This window comes from Podarcis melisellensis, assembly GCF_964234715.1.
Source record: "Podarcis melisellensis genome assembly, chromosome: 6".
Classification (NCBI taxonomy): Eukaryota; Metazoa; Chordata; class Lepidosauria; order Squamata; family Lacertidae; genus Podarcis; species Podarcis melisellensis.
The window spans coordinates 18,809,912-18,828,491 of NC_138538.1; the positions used below are offsets into that span (position 1 = coordinate 18,809,912).

At 44.3% G+C, this 18,580-nt stretch overlaps 1 protein-coding gene across 1 annotated transcript in view; it reads left to right on the top strand.

Annotated features, from left to right (window-relative positions):
- Window positions 1-3,796: 3,796 nt before the first annotated feature.
- The window catches only part of LOC309373036 (plasmanylethanolamine desaturase 1-like), a 40,149-nt gene continuing 25,365 nt past the window's right edge, over window positions 3,797-18,580 (top strand). The window contains exon 1 of the mRNA XM_081917211.1: window positions 3,797-4,118. Within this exon, the coding sequence (XP_081773337.1) occupies window positions 3,812-4,118 (307 nt within the window). The 5' untranslated portion in view covers window positions 3,797-3,811. The remainder of the gene's footprint in view (window positions 4,119-18,580) is intronic.

Below are 18,580 nucleotides of genomic sequence, written 5' to 3' on the forward strand. Positions count from 1 at the left end.
ATAGGTACAATATTAATTGGGGCATGTTTTGTGGACTTTGACAGATCTGGTAATTTTGCTGCTGTAGACTAACATGGCTAGCCATCTAGAAATCACCACAGTCTATGCCAGGGCTGGGGAACCTGTGGCTCTAGAGTTGTTGTCACTCCCAGCCCTTGTGGCTGATGATCAGGGATTATGGGAGTTGTAGTCCAACAACAGCTGGTCCTCACTCCTGGTCTAGGTGATCATTTTTGTCCAGTTGTCACAAAAGCAGTGCCATTGACCATACATTCTGATATCACACTGAGGTTGGCTGAGCAACTCTTCTTCACGTCCTATGCTAAAGTTGGCTATTGGATGAAGAATCCAAAATCCACAGCAGGGTAATATCAACCAAAATAGTACAAAATGTGGCTCATACTTTTAATTAATATTTTATATAGTTTTATGTAAGCTGCTTAAAGACTTTTGTCAATTAAGCAGTATACAGTACAATTCTTGGCAAATCAAAGTAAGATGAAGTTCCCACCAAAGAATGGATAAGCAAGGTGATGGACTATGCAGAATTGGCAAAGTTAACAGCCAAAATAGAAAAATCTAACAATGAGAGCTTTGTGGAAGAATGGAAGCCTTTTCTGGACTATTTAAAGACATATTATGGTTTGATGAACTCGCAAGCAGGGTTTGAAATATAAGCAGCAGAAAGAATTAGAGCATACAGTATTGTTGTGTTGATACAGTGGTACCTTGGGTTACAGACACTTCAGGTTACAGACGCTTCAGGTTACAGACTCCGCTAACCCAGAAATAGTACCTCGGGTTAAGAACTTTGCTTCAGGATGAGAACAGAAATTGCGCAGCGGTGGCGTGGTGGCAGTGGGAGGCCCCATTAGCTAAAGTGGTGCTTCAGTTTAAGAACAGTTTCAGGTTAAGAATGGGCCTCTGGAACGAATTAAGTATTTAAACCAGAGGTACCACTGTACAGTATATGAAATAGAGGGTATTGTGCAGCAAAAGGGGGGGCAGAATTAAAACACCCTGAAAGTTAAGAAAAGATAAATTTATTATATATTGAAGTATATATGTCAATTTTTTAAAAATTTCAATAAAAAATTATTACCCAAAAATTTTCAAATAAATAAAACAGTAAGATTTCGACTTCTCTTGCACCCACTGGTTATCCACTTCACATTCACACTTGTATGTTCCATCGCTTCCCTCTGGTTGCTTGTGACATAATGAATGAGCAAGGAGTCATTTGGGCCTAGTCTTGTAAGATACAAATATTGGCAAATAAATCAATAAAGCTAGGCTCCAGGACAGTTGCATCAGTGCAACGCCATGCCTATAATACTATGCCAGTGTTGCTAACCAATCCATGACACGGTCATGGCACAACATTATGAGTCGATGCTACTATGGTTACAATGGTTATCATCACAAGATGTGGCATAATAGCGATAGACAAAGGCATTCTTTAAGTCCCATGTACACTTATGCTTAGGATCAAACTCAAGCAAGACACGTTTCCAAGTAAATATGCATAGGACCAGGGTATAAGAAGCACAGGAACGAATGGATAATAGGGGACATTGTCAAAATAGAATGACGTCAACCCAGCTTTCTTCTCTTTCCAGAACTGGTCTACCAGATGCCTCCAGAAAGACCAGAAGAAGGGCATGAAGACCACAATATTCCTCAATTATTATTATTTTGTCCCCAAAAGTATATTGTGGCTCAGTGGTAGAGCACCTGCTTTTTGTGCAGAAGGCTCCGGGTTCAATCCTAAGCATCTTCAGGTAGGGCGAGGAGACCAATCTTGAAGTCCTGGAGAGTTGTTCCCAGTTATTGTTGAAAATACTGAGCTAGATCATAGATCAATGGTCCAACTCCCTACAAGGCAGCTTCCTATGTTCCCATGTCTCTGAACTTTGCTCTCCTAGCACACTTATTTGGGAATCAGCCCAGCTCCCAGGAGTTCAAGAAACCATGCTTCTTGAGACCACCGCTCAACCCTGCCTCATGGGTGGGCCGGCGCTGCCATTACTTCTGAACAAGGCAACCCGGGCTTCATTTATCTATACATTTTATTTTGTTTTTAAAGACTGCCATTTGAAGGCAAAAGCTGCCTTGATTTATATGTCGCTTTCCCATGGCTGGTGCCAAAGCAACTTCTACAACAGCCATTCAACGATTATTTAAATGCAACCTCACATTTGAAACACGATGTTTCTGACCCATTTGCAATCTCCCTTTCTTTGCAGCAAGCTGTGTGTGTGAGTGTTTGTGCACACCTGTAACTCAGTACTGTGGAACACTTCATGTATCTGGTGAAGTGAGCTGTAGCCTATAAAAGCTGACGCCCTAATAAACTTCCATTACCCTTTTATGATGTCAGCAACAAACACTCTGCTTTTGCTGCAACAGCCAAGAGCGACACAACACACCCTTCTGAAAAATACCTGAACGTTTAATTTAAACACTCTATGTTGTTTAGTCGTTTAGTTGTGTCTGACTCTTCGTCACCCCATGGACCAGAGCATGCCAGGCCCTCCTGTCTTCCACTGCCTTCCGCAGTTTGGTCAGACTCATGTTTGTAGCTTCGAGAACACTGTCCAACCATCTCGTCCTCTTTTGTCCCCTTCTCCTTGTGCCCTCCATCTTTCCCAACATCAGGGTCTTTTCCAGGGAGTCTTCTCTTCTCATGAGGTGGCCAAAGTACTGGAGGCTCAGCTTCACAATCTGTCCTTCCAGTGAGCACTCAGGGCTGATTTCCTTCAGAATGGAGAGGTTTGATCTTCTTGCAGTCTATGGGACTCTCAAGAGTCTCCTCCAGCACCAGAATTCAAAAGCATCAATTCTTCGGCGACCAGCCTTCTTTATGGTCCAGCTCTCACTTCCATACATCAAAGACCCTATACAGTGGTACCTCGGGTTAAGAACTTAATTCGTTCCGGAGGTCCATTCTTAACCTGAAACTGTTCTTAACCTGAAGCACCACTTTAGCTAATGGGGCCTCCTGCTGCCGCCACGCCGCCGGAGTACAATTTCTGTTCTCATCCTGAAGCAAAGTTCTTAACCCGAGGTACTATTTCTGGGTTAACGGAGTCTGTAACCTGAAGGGTATGTAACCTGAAGGGTATGTAACCCGAAGTACCACTGTACTAGCCGCCTATCTGGATTTGATGCTACAGAAGCAGCCGCCCCCCCCCAATTTTTTTTGCATTGCTCCGTCCCAGTGGCGTAGCGTGGGTTGTCAGCACCCGGGGCAAGGCAAGTAATTTGCGCCCCCTAACCCGTGGATTTGCGCCCCCTAACCCTAACCCCCAGATGTTGCGCCCGGTGCGCCCGGCCCCCCCTGCACCCCCCACGCTACCCCACTGCTCCGTCCTAAAGTCCGAGGCGCGGTTCGGAATTTGCAGCTGGGGGGGGGTTGCCCCTTTTCCTATAGCGCGCGGCGCCGAGGCTCCCACATGTGTTGCCCCCCCCCTCCCCCTCCGTAACGCCGCCTGCGGGCGAGGCAGAAAAGAGAGCGAGCCGCGAGGAAAAAGGGGCGTTCCCTCCAGCACCTCCCTGAAGAGGAGTGGGCGGGGACCTGAACCCGCCGTCCCCCCCAGGCGGTCGCCCCTCCCTCCCACTCGCCAGCTCGGGCGCCATTGGCCGGCTGCGGCCAACGGAGCTCCTCTGATTGGCCGGGCCCTCCACTTCGGAGGGGCGTGGCCCGGAGCTGTGGGCCCGCCCCGTCCCTCCGTGCCCCCTCCCTCCTGCAGGGCGAGAAAGAGGCGGCGAGTGGCGCGCGGCGGCTGGCCTTTGGGCGGGTTGCCTCGCGATGCTGCTGCCGCCGCCGCCCTCGTCGCTTCTGCCGGGAGGCGCCCCGGGCGCTGGAGCGCGAGCCATGGCGGGGCCGGAGCTCCAGGACGAGGCCGGCCTCCGCGAGCAGCAGGACGAAGGCGGGGAGCGAGGCCGCGGCGGGGCCACGGCCGAGTGCGCCCGGGGCCGGGCGGCCGGGGCCAGCAGGGCGGTGTCCGAGGCGGAGGCCGCTGCGTCAGCTGCCCAAGGGGACCCCGACGGCGCCGGTCCCCGCTGGGGAGCCCAGCACGCCGGAGCCCGCGAGCTGGCCGAGCTCTACTCCCCCGGTGAGGCCGGCGTGAGCGGGGCGGGGGGGGGGAGGTTAAAACGTGGCGCGGGTGGACTCCGGGTCTGACGCAGGTCAAGGGTTCTGTTCACACGTGACGCCCGATATCTGCCTTCGGGCGCGCGCCTGGAACCTTTGAAGCCTTCCCCACGCACGCACCTCGCCCCTAGTGGAAAGCGTGGCCTGGTTCACACCTGCAAGGAACGTCTCCTTTACTCTTCTACTCGGGATTGTTGCGCACTTGAGGAATGGCAGCCGGGCGTGTGAAGTGACTCCCTTGAAAAGGGAGTTCCTGGGAATATTCTGCTGCTAGAGAAGGGAAATCGGCACCGTGCTCTAACCAACTTTTCTTTCTGCAAGTTGTGACTAGATTTTATGGCTTAGCTTAGGTTAGTTGGTTGAAAAGAATAATAATTATATCCTAATCAGTTAATTAATCTCTCTCATATATATATTCTACCTGATGACTCCTTGGCTCCCTTTATTAGCTAAACAAAAGGATTTATCAAATCAATCCAACAAATATTGTTCTGGTTGGTCCTTTGACATATGCAGGTCCATCCTAGAAGTGGCAATGCTTGTGGATGTAAAGTGGAAGAGAAGGTTTTGAGGCCAGCTGGCATGTGGGCATGCATACTTGAAATTTAGATTTAGTCGGCAGAATATTGTTAATTAACTACTATTTCTTTCAATTGATGATATTTTCAATGTAGTGATTTTATAGTAAAAGTAATTGGACTGTGAACTTGTCCTGTAAAGTCAACAAACACGTATGATACAAGTAAGCTTGCCAGCTGTGATTAGCTGCAAATCTCTGTTGAGTGGCAAATGTGTGGTTGTTGCCATGTAATGTGTGAGATGACTTTCTGGAGGCATAGAGCCAGGTATGTTGCAAAAGCTCACACTGGCAAACCTGACCATTTTTTACAGTTGAATAACTACTATAAAGTAGCCATGTCCTTAACATTCTCCACTGGGAGATTATTTCCCAGGAGATTTGCTAAAAGCCTGAGGCTGTGTATCTTAACAGAAGTTACTGGTATGTTTGATGTGTTTATTCATAGTGGCTTTGGGTGGTTAGGGAAGGTAATATATTTTGTGGCAAGTTTAGGCTACAAGGCCAAAAAACTATTCTTATCTATTGTTTTGCAGTGAGGACAGTGGTGTGATCTTACATATTCACATGTGCTTTAGTATTCCCGCTGCATATGAATTTAAAGAAAAATCTGCATTTCATCCTAATAGTTATGATGATTCGTTTTACGAAATAGTGTGTTTGAGTAGTTGCCCATTTCCTGTTTTCTTCTCCAAAACTTTTTTCTTCTCCAAAAGTAGTGTTACAAAGGCCCCATGGTCATTTCAGTTTTTTCCTGAAATTAGTTACTATGTTGGTTACTATGTTACTGTATCATATGAAGGAGCTCTTTGAACCATTTCCGCAGCCCTGTAATGAGGGGAACCTGTGGCCCTCCAGATTTCAGACTACAATTCCCATTATCCTGGCAGTTAGACTTGCTGGTTGAGGCCGATGGGAGTGGAAGTCTGTCTGGAGGGTGCCCCTTTCAGCTCTAATATTAGTTTACTATTTTAGGTGGTGTGAGGGTAAGCAAGCTGGTAATTCTTGTGTTTCCAGCTTTGGGTGTGGTGAACAGAAAAATGGGCATGCAATAAAATTTCATTTTTTATAGTTTCTAAGTTCAATTTCCCTACTGGGCATCTGGCTGAAACCCTAATTAAAATAATTTACCCAGCCGTGAGGGCAGGCCCCTGACTGGTTGGCCTTGCCCTTGAAACCCAGAGACTGGTTATTTTGGGCAGACCATTCTGTTGGCCCAACCAGTGTGATTTGATCAGATATTTGTTATCTCAGCCTCACGGGTAGCTGCTACATGGCCGGTAGAACATTTTGAGCTGGGGTGGGCAGCCCTCAGCCCCATTTTGTGAGAGGAGAAAGATGTAGTGAAATAGATGTAGTGATGGAAACCCACTGCAAGTGATTGGTTCAGGACTCTGTCAAGAACGATCTGCCCTTTCCCCAGTTGCCATCTGGGTGGCGAGGGCGAGAGAAAGGTGTCAGAAACAGAAATGGGAGTGGCAGGGAGAGAGGGTTGGGTGGCCCTGCTCATTTTTGGTATGCCCCTCTAACAGAGGGCATTAGGGTCAGAGGTGTTGCCAGAAATCCAGTGCATGCGAGACTTCCGGTTCCGGTCGCGGACAGCGAGGAAGCGCGGAAAAGCCCAGCTTGGGTTTTTTCGATCATCGCGGAGGCTTGGGGTACCGCAAAGGCTCTGCGAGCCCCAAAAATCCCAAGGGGGGGACCCTTGGGGGATGGGTCACCTGGCAGCGTGAGAGCGGAACCGCCGTCTTTTCGGGGCTTTTCGTCAAGAGAGGTCGCGGGGGTGACGGAGCCGCGAGCGCAATCAGGGGAAGACCGACTCCGCGTTGAGAAGCCTCTAGCTTCCACTGGAGAAAGCGACGAGCTTCCACATGTTTAGAACGGATTCCCCAGTGTGTGCAATCTCCAACAGAGGAAAGACGATGGCTAAAAACTGGGAGAAGCCTGGATGCCCTTGGATTTCTACCTGTTTGGTGTCCACCCGGCAGACGGATTAAAATGGCGCTGATACAAAGTTGCAGGAATGAGGAAGGAAGTTCCTGCTAATCCGACTGAGTGAGTACAAACAATAAACCCTCGGCGAGAGGAGAGACTGTGGACATTAATTTTGGAAACCGTAAAGAAGAACCGGGGGATATCTATGCATATGAACTCAAATGACAAGGAGGACTCTGCTTAGAGTTATTGGTTAATTTTTAACTTGGACTCCTCCACCTGGACAAATTTGCTAGTTCGCGTGTTCGTAACCTGACGTAAACAGTTTCTAATTAATTTCGTATCTGTGGTTATTCTCTACTTGTCAAAGGACTCTACTTGGGGGAGGATAGAAAGCTGCAAGAAACCTCAAGTGTCTTAAGAATTTTAAGAACTTTAAGCGTCTTAAGATCTTCATCGCGGGCGAAGGAACAGTAAATTCAGAACCTTCTGCTGCGACGTCCCATATAGACGCCCTGCTATATAGGCACTCAGAACCGCTCCTTACCGCCTCAGCGTTTTTAGAACTGATCAGCGGAGCCCGCTAGTTATTCACCGTTAATATCCACTGTCGACGCTGGTATTTGGATGTTCAGACATATAACGAAACTGAGGGGGGGTCGTGTAGCTTATTCTACTTCGTTAGAGATAATTGCTTTGCTGAGACCCTGGGCTCGGACTAGCCCACCCCCTGCTGGGGACAAGGTGAACTGACGTACATAAGAGATTTACTAAAGAGCTTCGAGAACGGGGTGGGAGAAAGTCTTGCGGGAGTGGCCAGAAACACGCCCTTACTGTTCACTGCTTAATTTGGTACTTGTTCACCGTTTAACTTGTAACTGTTGTTGATCCATTTCCTTGTGGTTTAGCCTAGGTCCAGATTTTAATTCCCCCTCCTGTCTCCCCTATTCCCTCTCCTACGCGGAACTGCTAGAGTAAAAGTGTGGGCCCGGTAAGGGAAAGAGTTAGCAATGTTGGGGAGAGATGGGAGAAGGGGAGGGGGGACCCCAGGGGATAGAAAATCCTCAAGACAAGAAGAAATAAGAGATTTGGAATGCCTGTGGGCTAAAATTAAGGAGGAATTTAAGCAAAATGAATCGCATATGGAAAGTAAACTGGAAGAAATGCAGGAGATGATTGATAAAAAAATAGAAGGGGCAGTCGGAGCACTGTCAATTAAAATCCAAGAGTTAACCACCAAATCCAAAATAATCGAGGAATCCAATAAAAAAATGCAGAAAGAGGTGAGGGAACAGAAAAGGGAGTCAGTAAAGATGAAGGAAGACCTGAGAGAACTAAATAAAGCTCAGGAACGGATTTGGGATAATCTGGCCATGACGGAACTGAGACAAAAACAACTTCACTTAAAATTTAGAGGAGTGGAAGAAGAAAGGAATGAGGATGTAAAAGGAAAAATGATTAAGGAATTATCAAAATGGCTGGGATTAAATGAGGAAGAAGTGGCTCTAACTATCGAGAATGCATTTAGAATTAAAATGAGACCCCCACACGTAAAACCAAATAAATTCATAGGGGACTGCCTAGTGATTTTTAACTCACTGGAAATGAAAAACCTGATTCTAAAAACAAGCTACCGGAACAAGTTAAAAATTGGAGGGAGACCTATAATCATTTACAAAGAAATACCAATAAGACTGTTACGTAAAAGAGAAGGATTTAGACAAGTGGTAGGTATTTTAAAAAGAAATGACATACAGTATAGATGGGAATTCCCCGAAGGGATTACCTTCTTTTATAAAGATAAAAAGTTCAGGTTATTGGACACACAGGAAGCCGAAAAATTCCTGAGAAGGTATGAGAAGGAGCTCGGCAAGATAGAAAATAGGATATTGGACGGGGAGGTGGTTGAGAGACAAGAGAAATGGAGGGGGAGGGGGCCGGGAAGGGAAGAAAGAGAAGCCGAAGAAGAGAATGAAGAGAGCGATGCCGCAGTGGGAGAAGAGGCGGCAGGAGAGGAGGAGGCCCCAGAGAGCAAGGGCGCCAGATTTTAAGATTGTTGAACTGTTCTGAGTGTTTACTGTAGTTTAAACTTAAACAATAACATCCACACTGAAACTTTTATCTTGGAATGTGAACGGATTGAATGAAAAACGTAAAAGGAATAAAATTGAGAAAGCCGTGAAAAATAAGAATTATGACATAATCTGCTTCCAAGAGACCCACATAGCAAAAAAACACAGACACATCTTGGTAAATAAAAAATTTGGGGTAGAATTTGTCAATTCGGGAATAAATAAGAAAAAGGGAGTAGTGATATATGCCAAAGAAAAATGGGAGCCGGCACTAATCTGCAAAGATGATGAAGGGAGAATAGTGGGAATTCAACTTAACTGCCAGGGAGAAAAGTTTAACGTGGTAACGGTCTACGCCCCTAACACAAATAAAGCTGAATTCTTTAGGAAGTTAGAACAAATATTGTTGGAGTTGGAAGATCATAAATTAATCCTGCTTGGGGACTTAAATGGGGTACCAGTACCGGAACTGGATAGGAACATAAAGAAGGGGAAAGTGAATCAAGGGAAGCTCCCAAGGTCCTTTAAAAATCTTGAGGAGAATTTTGACTTAATTGATATATGGAGGTACAAAAACCCGGTTGCAAAGCAATTCACTTATTTCTCGGAACCCCATCAGAGCTGGTGCAGAATAGACCAAATTTGGACATCAAGAACAATTGCGACTAGAGTTAGGGAATGCGAAATCCAACCCAGAACCTTATCAGATCACTGCCCAATAGTCCTAGAAATAAAAAAGGAAACATCAGGCCCATATAGGTGGAGAATGAATGAGTACCTCCTCGACATTGAGGAGGTGATAGTTAAGGCAAAAGATACCCTCAAGAACTACTTCGACCTAAACTTGAATAAGAACACTCCCATTGATATAGTCTGGGACGCAGGTAAGGCGGTCTTGAGAGGCCTCCTGATACAACAAAATAGCTACAGGAAAAAACTGAGAAACCAAAAGAAAGAAGAGATCCTTGCCCAGCTAAAAGACTGCGAAAGGAAACTAACGATAAGACCAGGAGACGATAGGCTTAAACAAACTACTAACATGTTACAAGCACAATACTCTGCACTATTAAATCAGGAGGTTGAGTGGAAAATTAAGTACATGAAGCAGAGATTTTTCGAGTCAGCAAATAAATGCGGGAAGCTTCTAGCATGGCAGCTCAGGAAAAGAAAAAAGCAAAATGTGATAAATAAACTTATAGTAGATGACAAGATAGTGGAAGAGACAGCCGAAATAGAAAGAAGGTTCATTCAATTCTATGAAAAGCTGTACGAGAAGGGAGAGGAGGCTGATGCAGAAATAGAAAAGTACCTGGCTGAATGCGGAGGGATCCGCCTAACGGAAGAGGATAAAAAACATCTAAACAAGAGGATTACAGTAGAGGAGGTTAAAGAGACTATCAAGAAAATGAAAATTGGGAAGGCACCCGGCCCTGATGGACTAACTGCCAAATATTATAAAACATTAGGGGAATATATTGCACCAGTACTCAGTGAGGTTATTAACAACATCCTACAGGGAGGCAGGATCCCCGAGTCATGGAGGGAGGCACATATTACGTTAATACCAAAAACAGAAACAGAGAAAACGGATATAAGAAATTATAGACCAATCTCCCTGCTCAACAATGATTATAAGATTTTTGCAGATATTATGGCGAGCAGGCTGAAGAAGTACCTAGTGAAAACCATCCATAAAGACCAAGTGGGATTTTTACCAAATAGACAGTTAAAAGATAATGTCAGGCACTTAGTGAACATTATTGAGTATCTAGACATGAAGATAGACACCCCGGCATCATTGATTTTCATTGATGCTGAAAAAGCATTCGACAATGTCTCCTGGAAATTCTTAATACAATGTATGAAAATAGTAGGAATGGATGGTCCGTTCCTCGAAGGAATAAAGGCAATCTACTCAGGACAAAGGGCGAGGCTGATTATAAACGATAGTCTCACTAACCCCTTTACAATAACGAAGGGCACAAGACAAGGTTGCCCACTATCTCCTCTTTTATTCATCATGGTTCTGGAGATGCTCGCAAACAAAATAAGAGAATCATCAAGTATAAGGGGAATAAGAATTGGAGAGAAGGAATACAAGCTAAAGGCATATGCCGACGACCTGGTGTTAACCCTAGAAGACCCACTGGACAGCGTTAGTAATACTGTAAAGATCTTAGAGGAATTTGGTAAACTGTCGGGGTTTAAATTAAATAAGAAAAAAACTAAAATTTTAGTGAAGAACTTAGATGAAGAAGCTAAGAAGCAGTTGGAGCAGTCGGTTGGTATTAAGGTGGTAAAAAAAGTCAAGTACCTGGGAATTTGGATCTCCCCAAAGAATATAAACCTATTAGAACATAATTACACCAAGGTCTGGAAAGAAATTAAAAAAGACTTAGATACTTGGAATAGGTTAAAGTTGTCGTGGACAGGTAGAATGGCTGCGATCAAGATGAACATCTTACCAAAATTACTGTTTCTTTTCCAGAATATCCCTATAATTAGAGGAACGTCATGTTTTAAGATCTGGCAGAAAACTTTGGCGAAATTCATTTGGCAGGGGAAAAGGGCTAGGATTAAGTTTAAACTCTTGACGGACGCGAGAGAGAGGGGGGGCTTTGCAGTCCCAGACCTAAGACTTTACTATGACGCTGCCTGCCTCTGCTGGGTAAAGGAATGGGCGACCTTAAAAAACCCAGACTTATTGGATCTCGAAGGCTTTGATGCCAGGTTTGGCTGGCACGCCTATCTTTGGCAGGATAAAGGGAAAGCCCATAAAAGCTTCTCAAATCACATCATTAGAGGTTCCCTACTGGAAGCCTGGAACAGGAATAAAAAAGTGATTGAAGGCAGCACGCCCTGGTGGCTCTCCCCAATTGATATTATAACATTAAAAAAAATAAATCAAGAAGGGCAAAGATGGACATACGAAGATCTCTTAGTTAAACGGGAAGGCGGTTGGAAGATCAGACCTTATGAGGAAGTAAAAGGAAAACTAAACAGTTGGCTCCAATACCACCAGGTTAATGCGTTGTGGCTCGAACATAAAAAAATCGGGATGAGTGATAAAAAATCGAAATATCAGGTAGAAATATTGGAATCTAACAGTAAACTCCTCTCTAAAATGTACAAGCAACTGCTAACCTGGGAAACTAAAGACGAGGTAGTCAAAGGGGTCATGGTCAAATGGGCCAGAGATCTAGGACATAATGTGGAACAGGAAAAGTGGCAGAAGCTATGGAAGAAGGGTATGAGGTTTACGGCATGTGCTGCTCTCCGAGAAAACTTAGAGAAGATGATGTATCGTTGGTACATCACCCCGGCAAGTCTGGGGAAGATGTACAAATCCGGAGACAGCACCTGCTGGAGATGTAAGAACAAGGTGGGAAACTTCTTCCATATGTGGTGGACCTGCGAGGTGGTGAGAGGATTCTGGGATCAAATTTATGAAGAATTAAAGAAAATATTAAAGTATAACTTCCCTAAGATACCAGAGACTTTTCTTTTAGGAATGGTAGGAGAGGAGATTAGAAGAGAAGACGAAAACTTCTTCCAATATGCCACGGCTGCGGCCAGAATTTTACTGGCGCAGAACTGGAAAACGCCGAATACCCCCTCAATTAAAGAATGGCAGTTGAAACTAATCCAATATATAGAACTAGCGAGATTAACACAAAGAATTAGGCACCAAAATAATACCAAGTTAATAAATGACTGGAGTAAATTCCTGGGTTATGTTGAAGTAACTTTCGGAGTGAAGAAAGTCTCAGTGGATGGAATGTAATACCTGCAATGTCTGAACAACTGTATTGGTAATGTAATCAGCGAGTAAGCCATAAGGATTTTGTTACCCAAACCGGGAAGGATGGAAGTCACTTTGTTGTTATATTTGTTTTTTCCCCTTTTCTTTTCTGTTTTTTTTTTTTTTTTACCTTTTTCCTTCTTTTCTCTTTTACCCATTTTGTCTAACTTCTTTTCTTCTTTTTTTTCTCTTTAATCTTTTATCATCTTTTTCGCTTTTTTATGTATATTACGATATTGTTTTAGATGATTGTTTGGAGACTTGTGTAAAAAACTTAATAAACAGACGTTAAAAAAAAAAAGAAATCCAGTGCATGCTAGTCATTTGAAATCCTTTTTGTGACCCATCATAAATATTGTTTCCTTTTTTAGTAAGTGCCGGCTGGCAGATGGAACAGGAATTTAGAGAAAAGTCAGAGACCTTCGCAGGATTTCCTACTTCCCTTGCCCTTCATAGAACACCATTTAAGAAATGATAAGCAGCAATCTTGGGGAACATAAAAGAAAGAGCAAAGCTTACGGATCCTGTAGTACCAAACATTTGTATATACTTGGGAATCTTTCGGACATCCCTAGGGCTGGTATATTTAAAACTCGCTGGTAACTTAGATATTCATGGCATTCAGAAACTTGGGTCCTCCTCCAGTTCAGCACAAGACATTTTGTCTTGGCCAGCTGAACACTGTGAGAATCTAAGTCCCGCCTTCGTTCAGGAAACAGCACGTACTTCCTTCGGTAACTTTCCTGCCTCATGTGACTAAGGCTTATAAGTGTGCTTTTTAGGTCACTTTCTTGCTGTACTGAAAGACAAAACCCCACCCATCCCAGGCTCCAGAGAATGAAGCCTGCAGATGCCAGATGCAGTGCAAACTGATCTCCTTGATTTAATTCTGTTTTGTCAGCCTGTCATCTTGCCACTGCTGATAGGAGCTGGCATCTCTTCAGTGTATAAGAAAGTTGTTTAAGGTATTTTTTTTTAACTGTTTGCAGTCTTAATTGCATTTAGAAAGGCTTAGGATTCTGTGTTGGGCTTCTTGAGACAAAGCATGCAAATAAGCCCGTGAGTCACTAGTCCACCCCACTTAACCTGTCTGTGTTATTCATGGCACATCAGTGTGCCACAGAAGATCCAACTCCTAAAATTTACAAAAGCTTCACTGTCTTAGTCACCAGCAGGTGCCTTGGTACTCTGCTTGAGCGAGTGGCTATTTACAAGTCTGCTTTGGAGCAAGCTCCTGTTCGTAGCAGAAACAACTGATTAACCCCACATTTAAGTCTCCTCCACGGGCTATTCCAAACATTTTTAAAGATATTTGGGGAGTCTGAAATCCAGTCGTCTGAGGACGTGTCTGGCTATATTGATTTTGTTCCAGAAATCTAGCACACGCAAGAGCTGGCAGTGTCCCTATTTTGCAGTTGTTGTAGGAACAGCAAATATGTCTTGTTCAAGGTTACAGCACAAATAGAGGAACCCTTTGTGTTCGTAAAGGAACACAGAACTTTTTAAGGTTTGGAAGAGGCTTAAAATAGGAATTGGCAGCTTAAAGGCTCTCCACTTTAATCAGGTCCTCCGAGGGGGTACTGCCTGACCCACGTTTTGCCAACCCAGAGGAAAGACGTGTGTATTATGAAGGGGATGGCATAGGTAATAGGACTTACCAGTCCTTCATGCCTTAACCCATTCCCAGAACAGATGTCTAAGAAATCTAGTTACTGAACAAGCTTAAAGGGAAGCTGTTGGAAAAACTTTTCTTATGTTTCTAGATCTGAAGCCCTGCACTTCCATTGTTTCTAACAACCATTGTTGCCTAAAAAATAAAATGTTGGACTTGGATCAACAGATTCTCGCTTCAGATTTCTTCTTAGCCATGTGTGACCCAGCACACATCCCAATCTGAATATCTGAAACTGGAAGAGTAGCAACCTATTAAAGTGCTTGGATATTAAATACCACACTACTCATAATATGTAAATGAAAATAGGCAACTTGTGTGAGTAATGCTGGAAATAGGTTTCTATTCAGAATCTAAGCCTGCAATTATGATTTAGTCCATGTGCTTATTAGGGTGCGGTGGAGGGAACTTGAGTCAGTTCATTGTACTCTGGCAGTGGACTGTCTCGTTAATACACATTTGATTTCCAGTGGCATTTCTTTTCTTTTTAAGGTGATTTCTGAAGAAGTTAAGAAAAGGCAGGTTCTTTGTTATGTTTGTACATGTGTGGCTTTAAAAGGGGACAGGGTATCCTATTTTTTTCTAGGAGTCTAATGGTTGCTACCCAAGCTGTTGCCAGAATTGAATGCAGTACAAAAAGTTCACTGAATGTAAATCTGTGGATCACTGGTGCTCACAAGAGGATGGTGCAGAAAGTAACCTAAATTGAGAAAAGAAACCAGAGTTTTTAAAGTTTGATGCAAGCCAAACTGGGTCAATTCTGTTGGTAGAGCATGGACTCTTAATCTCAGGGTTGTGGGTTTGAGCCCCACATTGGGCAAAAGATTCCTGCATTGCAGAGGGTTGGACTAGATGATCTTTGTGGTCCCGTTCCAGCTCTCCAGTTCTATGATTCTATGAAACAGGAAGCTTACATGCTCCAAGAGGGTGACTTAACTTATTCCAGGAGCCATGATCACAAGCATGGCTTTGTAGGGGCTGTAAACCACATGTAAAGTGGACTGTATGGACATTATCTCTCTCATAACAATTAAGCTAGATCTATATGTGCTGTCATGGCACTGAGCATTCCACTCCTGCTTCACTCCACTGACAGTTGCTTCGAAAGAAAAATAACTGGGTACAGTGACACTAAATTACATCTGTTTTAAATGTCTCTGGGATTATGTAGGTTGGCAGCAGACATGATTCCGTGTTTCCTTTGTGCAACTTGCAGTTTTACTGTGAGTATATCATTCACTTTGCTCTGACGTACTTCTATGTGGCTATGCACCAGTGTAAATGACAGCATGGAGAACTTCAGTACATGTATTAGACCATGGCATTTGGATTTAATAGACATTTCTTCTTCGCTACTCTGGGTCTCTTCCACACTTTTTTAGCAACATAGATTTTCATGCTTGGTTTTTAATTTGAAGGTGATTTCAAAATGCTCTTAGTGCACCCGCCTGTTCAGAAACTTTGGGTCGTATAAGTTTTTCCTACATCTCTGATGAAAGGCACATGTCAGTTTCAGCAATTTTCCCTCTCCCTAAAAGGTAAAGGTAAAGGTACCCCTGCTCGTACGGACCAGTCTTGACAGACTCTGGGGTTGGTGCGCCCATCTCACTCTATAGGCCAGGGGCCAGCGCTGTCCGGAGACACTTCCGGGTCACGTGGCCAGCGTGACATCGCTGCTCTGGCGAGCCAGAGCCGCACACGGAAACGCCATTTACCTTCCCGCTAGAAAGCGGTCCCTATTTATCTACTTGCACCCGGGGGTGCTTTCGAACTGCTAGGTTGGCAGGCGCTGGGACCGAGCAACGGGAGCGCACCCCGCCGCGGGGATTCGAACCGCCGACCTTTCGATCGGTAAGCCCTAGGAGCTGAGGCTTTTACCCACAGCGCCACCCGCGTCCCCCTCTTCCTACATCCCCCTAAAATTTGTTCTGTAGGTTTCAAGGACACTTGAAGGTTTGGGAGGGGGTGTGTGTGTGGATAGGGTGGTATCATTGGAAATTTGCTTCTCTCCACATTCTGCTGAGAGATGCCTTCCATCAGAAAAGGGAGACCAGGATACCACCCATTATGGATGTGGACTGACAGTTCATTTGCAGTTACACCGTTACAGTAACAGGTAAAATAACTTCTAAATTTCACATGATGGAAAATTTTCTACCGCTGTTGCAGGATAATTGCAGGTGCCTTTGGCACATTGCCAGCAGACTTTTCCCTTCGCTCAACCTAAATCATTCAAGTGAATAAAATGTATTGCAGCATTTAGTAGCTGTGACCATTTTTGCTGCTTTCAACAGAAAAACCCTAAACTGCTTTTGGGCTAAAACACCTTAGCAGGCAGGTTTAAATATAAGAGTGTGCACTATATGTGGATTGTGGATTTTCAGCTCTCCAGTTCCCTCTGCTATTTAGCATTTGTCAGGTGGCCTATGCCAGCTGAACAGTTTTACCTGTTTGCAGCTGAGGTTTGCCGTTGAGCAGCTTGTCAACCCATCAAATCTGCCTGTTTCAGTATCTGAATGTTTATCGTTATCATCATTTTTTAAATCCGTATTTTGTATTTATTAAATTTGTTCAGAGAAGATGCTGTAATACTCTTGCTTTAGAATGCGTTCTGTGTTAGATGAACGTGGCTATTTGTGGGAAGTGTTTCAGTCCTCAAAGCAGGCACCTTATTACTTCCACTGTCTCTTGTGTGTGAAAAGTGATGGGCAATTTAAGCCCTGTACTTTAAGGGAATCTGCTAATCTGGGTGGATGCAATGTGTGTTCACCAGACTTGCACACTGTATGACCCGCCAAGCAGCCATGAATTGTAGTTTGCCAAGTGCTTGACAAGCCTTTTCTCAGGCAGTTGGCAAAAAGGGGGAGTTTTCTCAAGCTGCTGGTGGACTGTAGTTAACTTTGTGGATCCAAAAGCCTGGCATAAATCATGAACGCACTAAATGGATTAAATCCGTTTGCACAGTTAAAAAACCCTGAAGCTCCCCTTCAGGAGTCACAAAGCTGGCAGCTGTACAAATACAAATGATAATCATTGTTATTAAGGCTTGCTACCTGCCCTTCACTCTAAATTCCCAGGATGGGTTACAGTGGCTCAAATAGTAGAATTTAAAACCACATAGAACCCAATCACAATTACAACAACAGTCCTACATTTATTAGCAATTTCCAGGTAAATCACCAAAATACTTTACAGCTGTCAAAGGCCAGGGTGTGTCTTCAGCATGTAACAAAAGGCAAATAATTATGCTGGATGCACCTCTATAAGGGAGGGACTTGCAGTTTTTAGGCTGCCGCAGAGAAAGCTGTCTCCTGGGCCACCAGTTCTTGAAACCTTTACAGTGTGTTGGTGTAGATGGTGATTCACTTTAAAATCCATTGCTGCAATCTATGTGGCATTTTGCTATCTGTCACTGAAGGCTCCACAACGCTATCAACACTTGTTGTCTACATTAATCTAGGCACTTTACAGTTAAGTTCATTTTTGGCCATACTGTATGGACAGATTTGGATTCCACGTGGATACATGCATATGGGGTGACTTCTCGGTCCACCAATTCTGCAAAATCCTCAGCTTTGACTTGAAATGGCAGGGTTCCTGCTTGGCAGGGGGTTGGACTCGATGACCCTTGTGGTCTCTTCCAACTCTATGATTCTATGGTTGTCTTCACAAGCAGCTTGCACATGGTTCCCTTGGGCGATGCATGAAAGCGCCATGAAGTTTCCCACATGTTAATTGTTCCTTGTGGATTTGGGCATTTAACTCTTCTATTTAGGGTGCAGTTGCTCCTCTGCAGAATGTGGGTATTAACTTGGATGCCATAGAGGCTGACTTAGAATAATACCCATGTTGTGATCATACCCATGTCTGAAAACATGCTGTCGGTTTTGTATTCTGTCTTGTTCTACCTGTGACATTTATGGGTTTGTGCAAACTGCACTGACTTCATGCAGTTTCTCTTGTATCACCTAAAGCAGGCATAGACAAACTCGGCCCTCCAGATGTTTTGGGACTACAACTCCCATCATCCCTAGCTAACAGAACCAGTGGTCAGGGATGATGAGAGTTGTAGTCCCAAAACATCTAGAGGGCTGAGTTTGCCTATGCCTGACATAAAGCTACATTTCTGGGTTTGCTTGTTTCATTTGAGACAGGGCCAATCTTTGTGTGGGTGTGGGCATGCTATGCATACTTCACTTAGGTACATTTCATCCTTCCCTGCTTCATGCCTTTGCTTTGCATAGTGGAGGAGGGAGCTTATCCTCACCATCATGCAGAGAGAGGGCATTGTGAACTGTGTGCTCTATGCAAATTTATGTTCATCCATGCAGTTATCTTTCCCACTGCCTTATAGGTGGACCTTGGT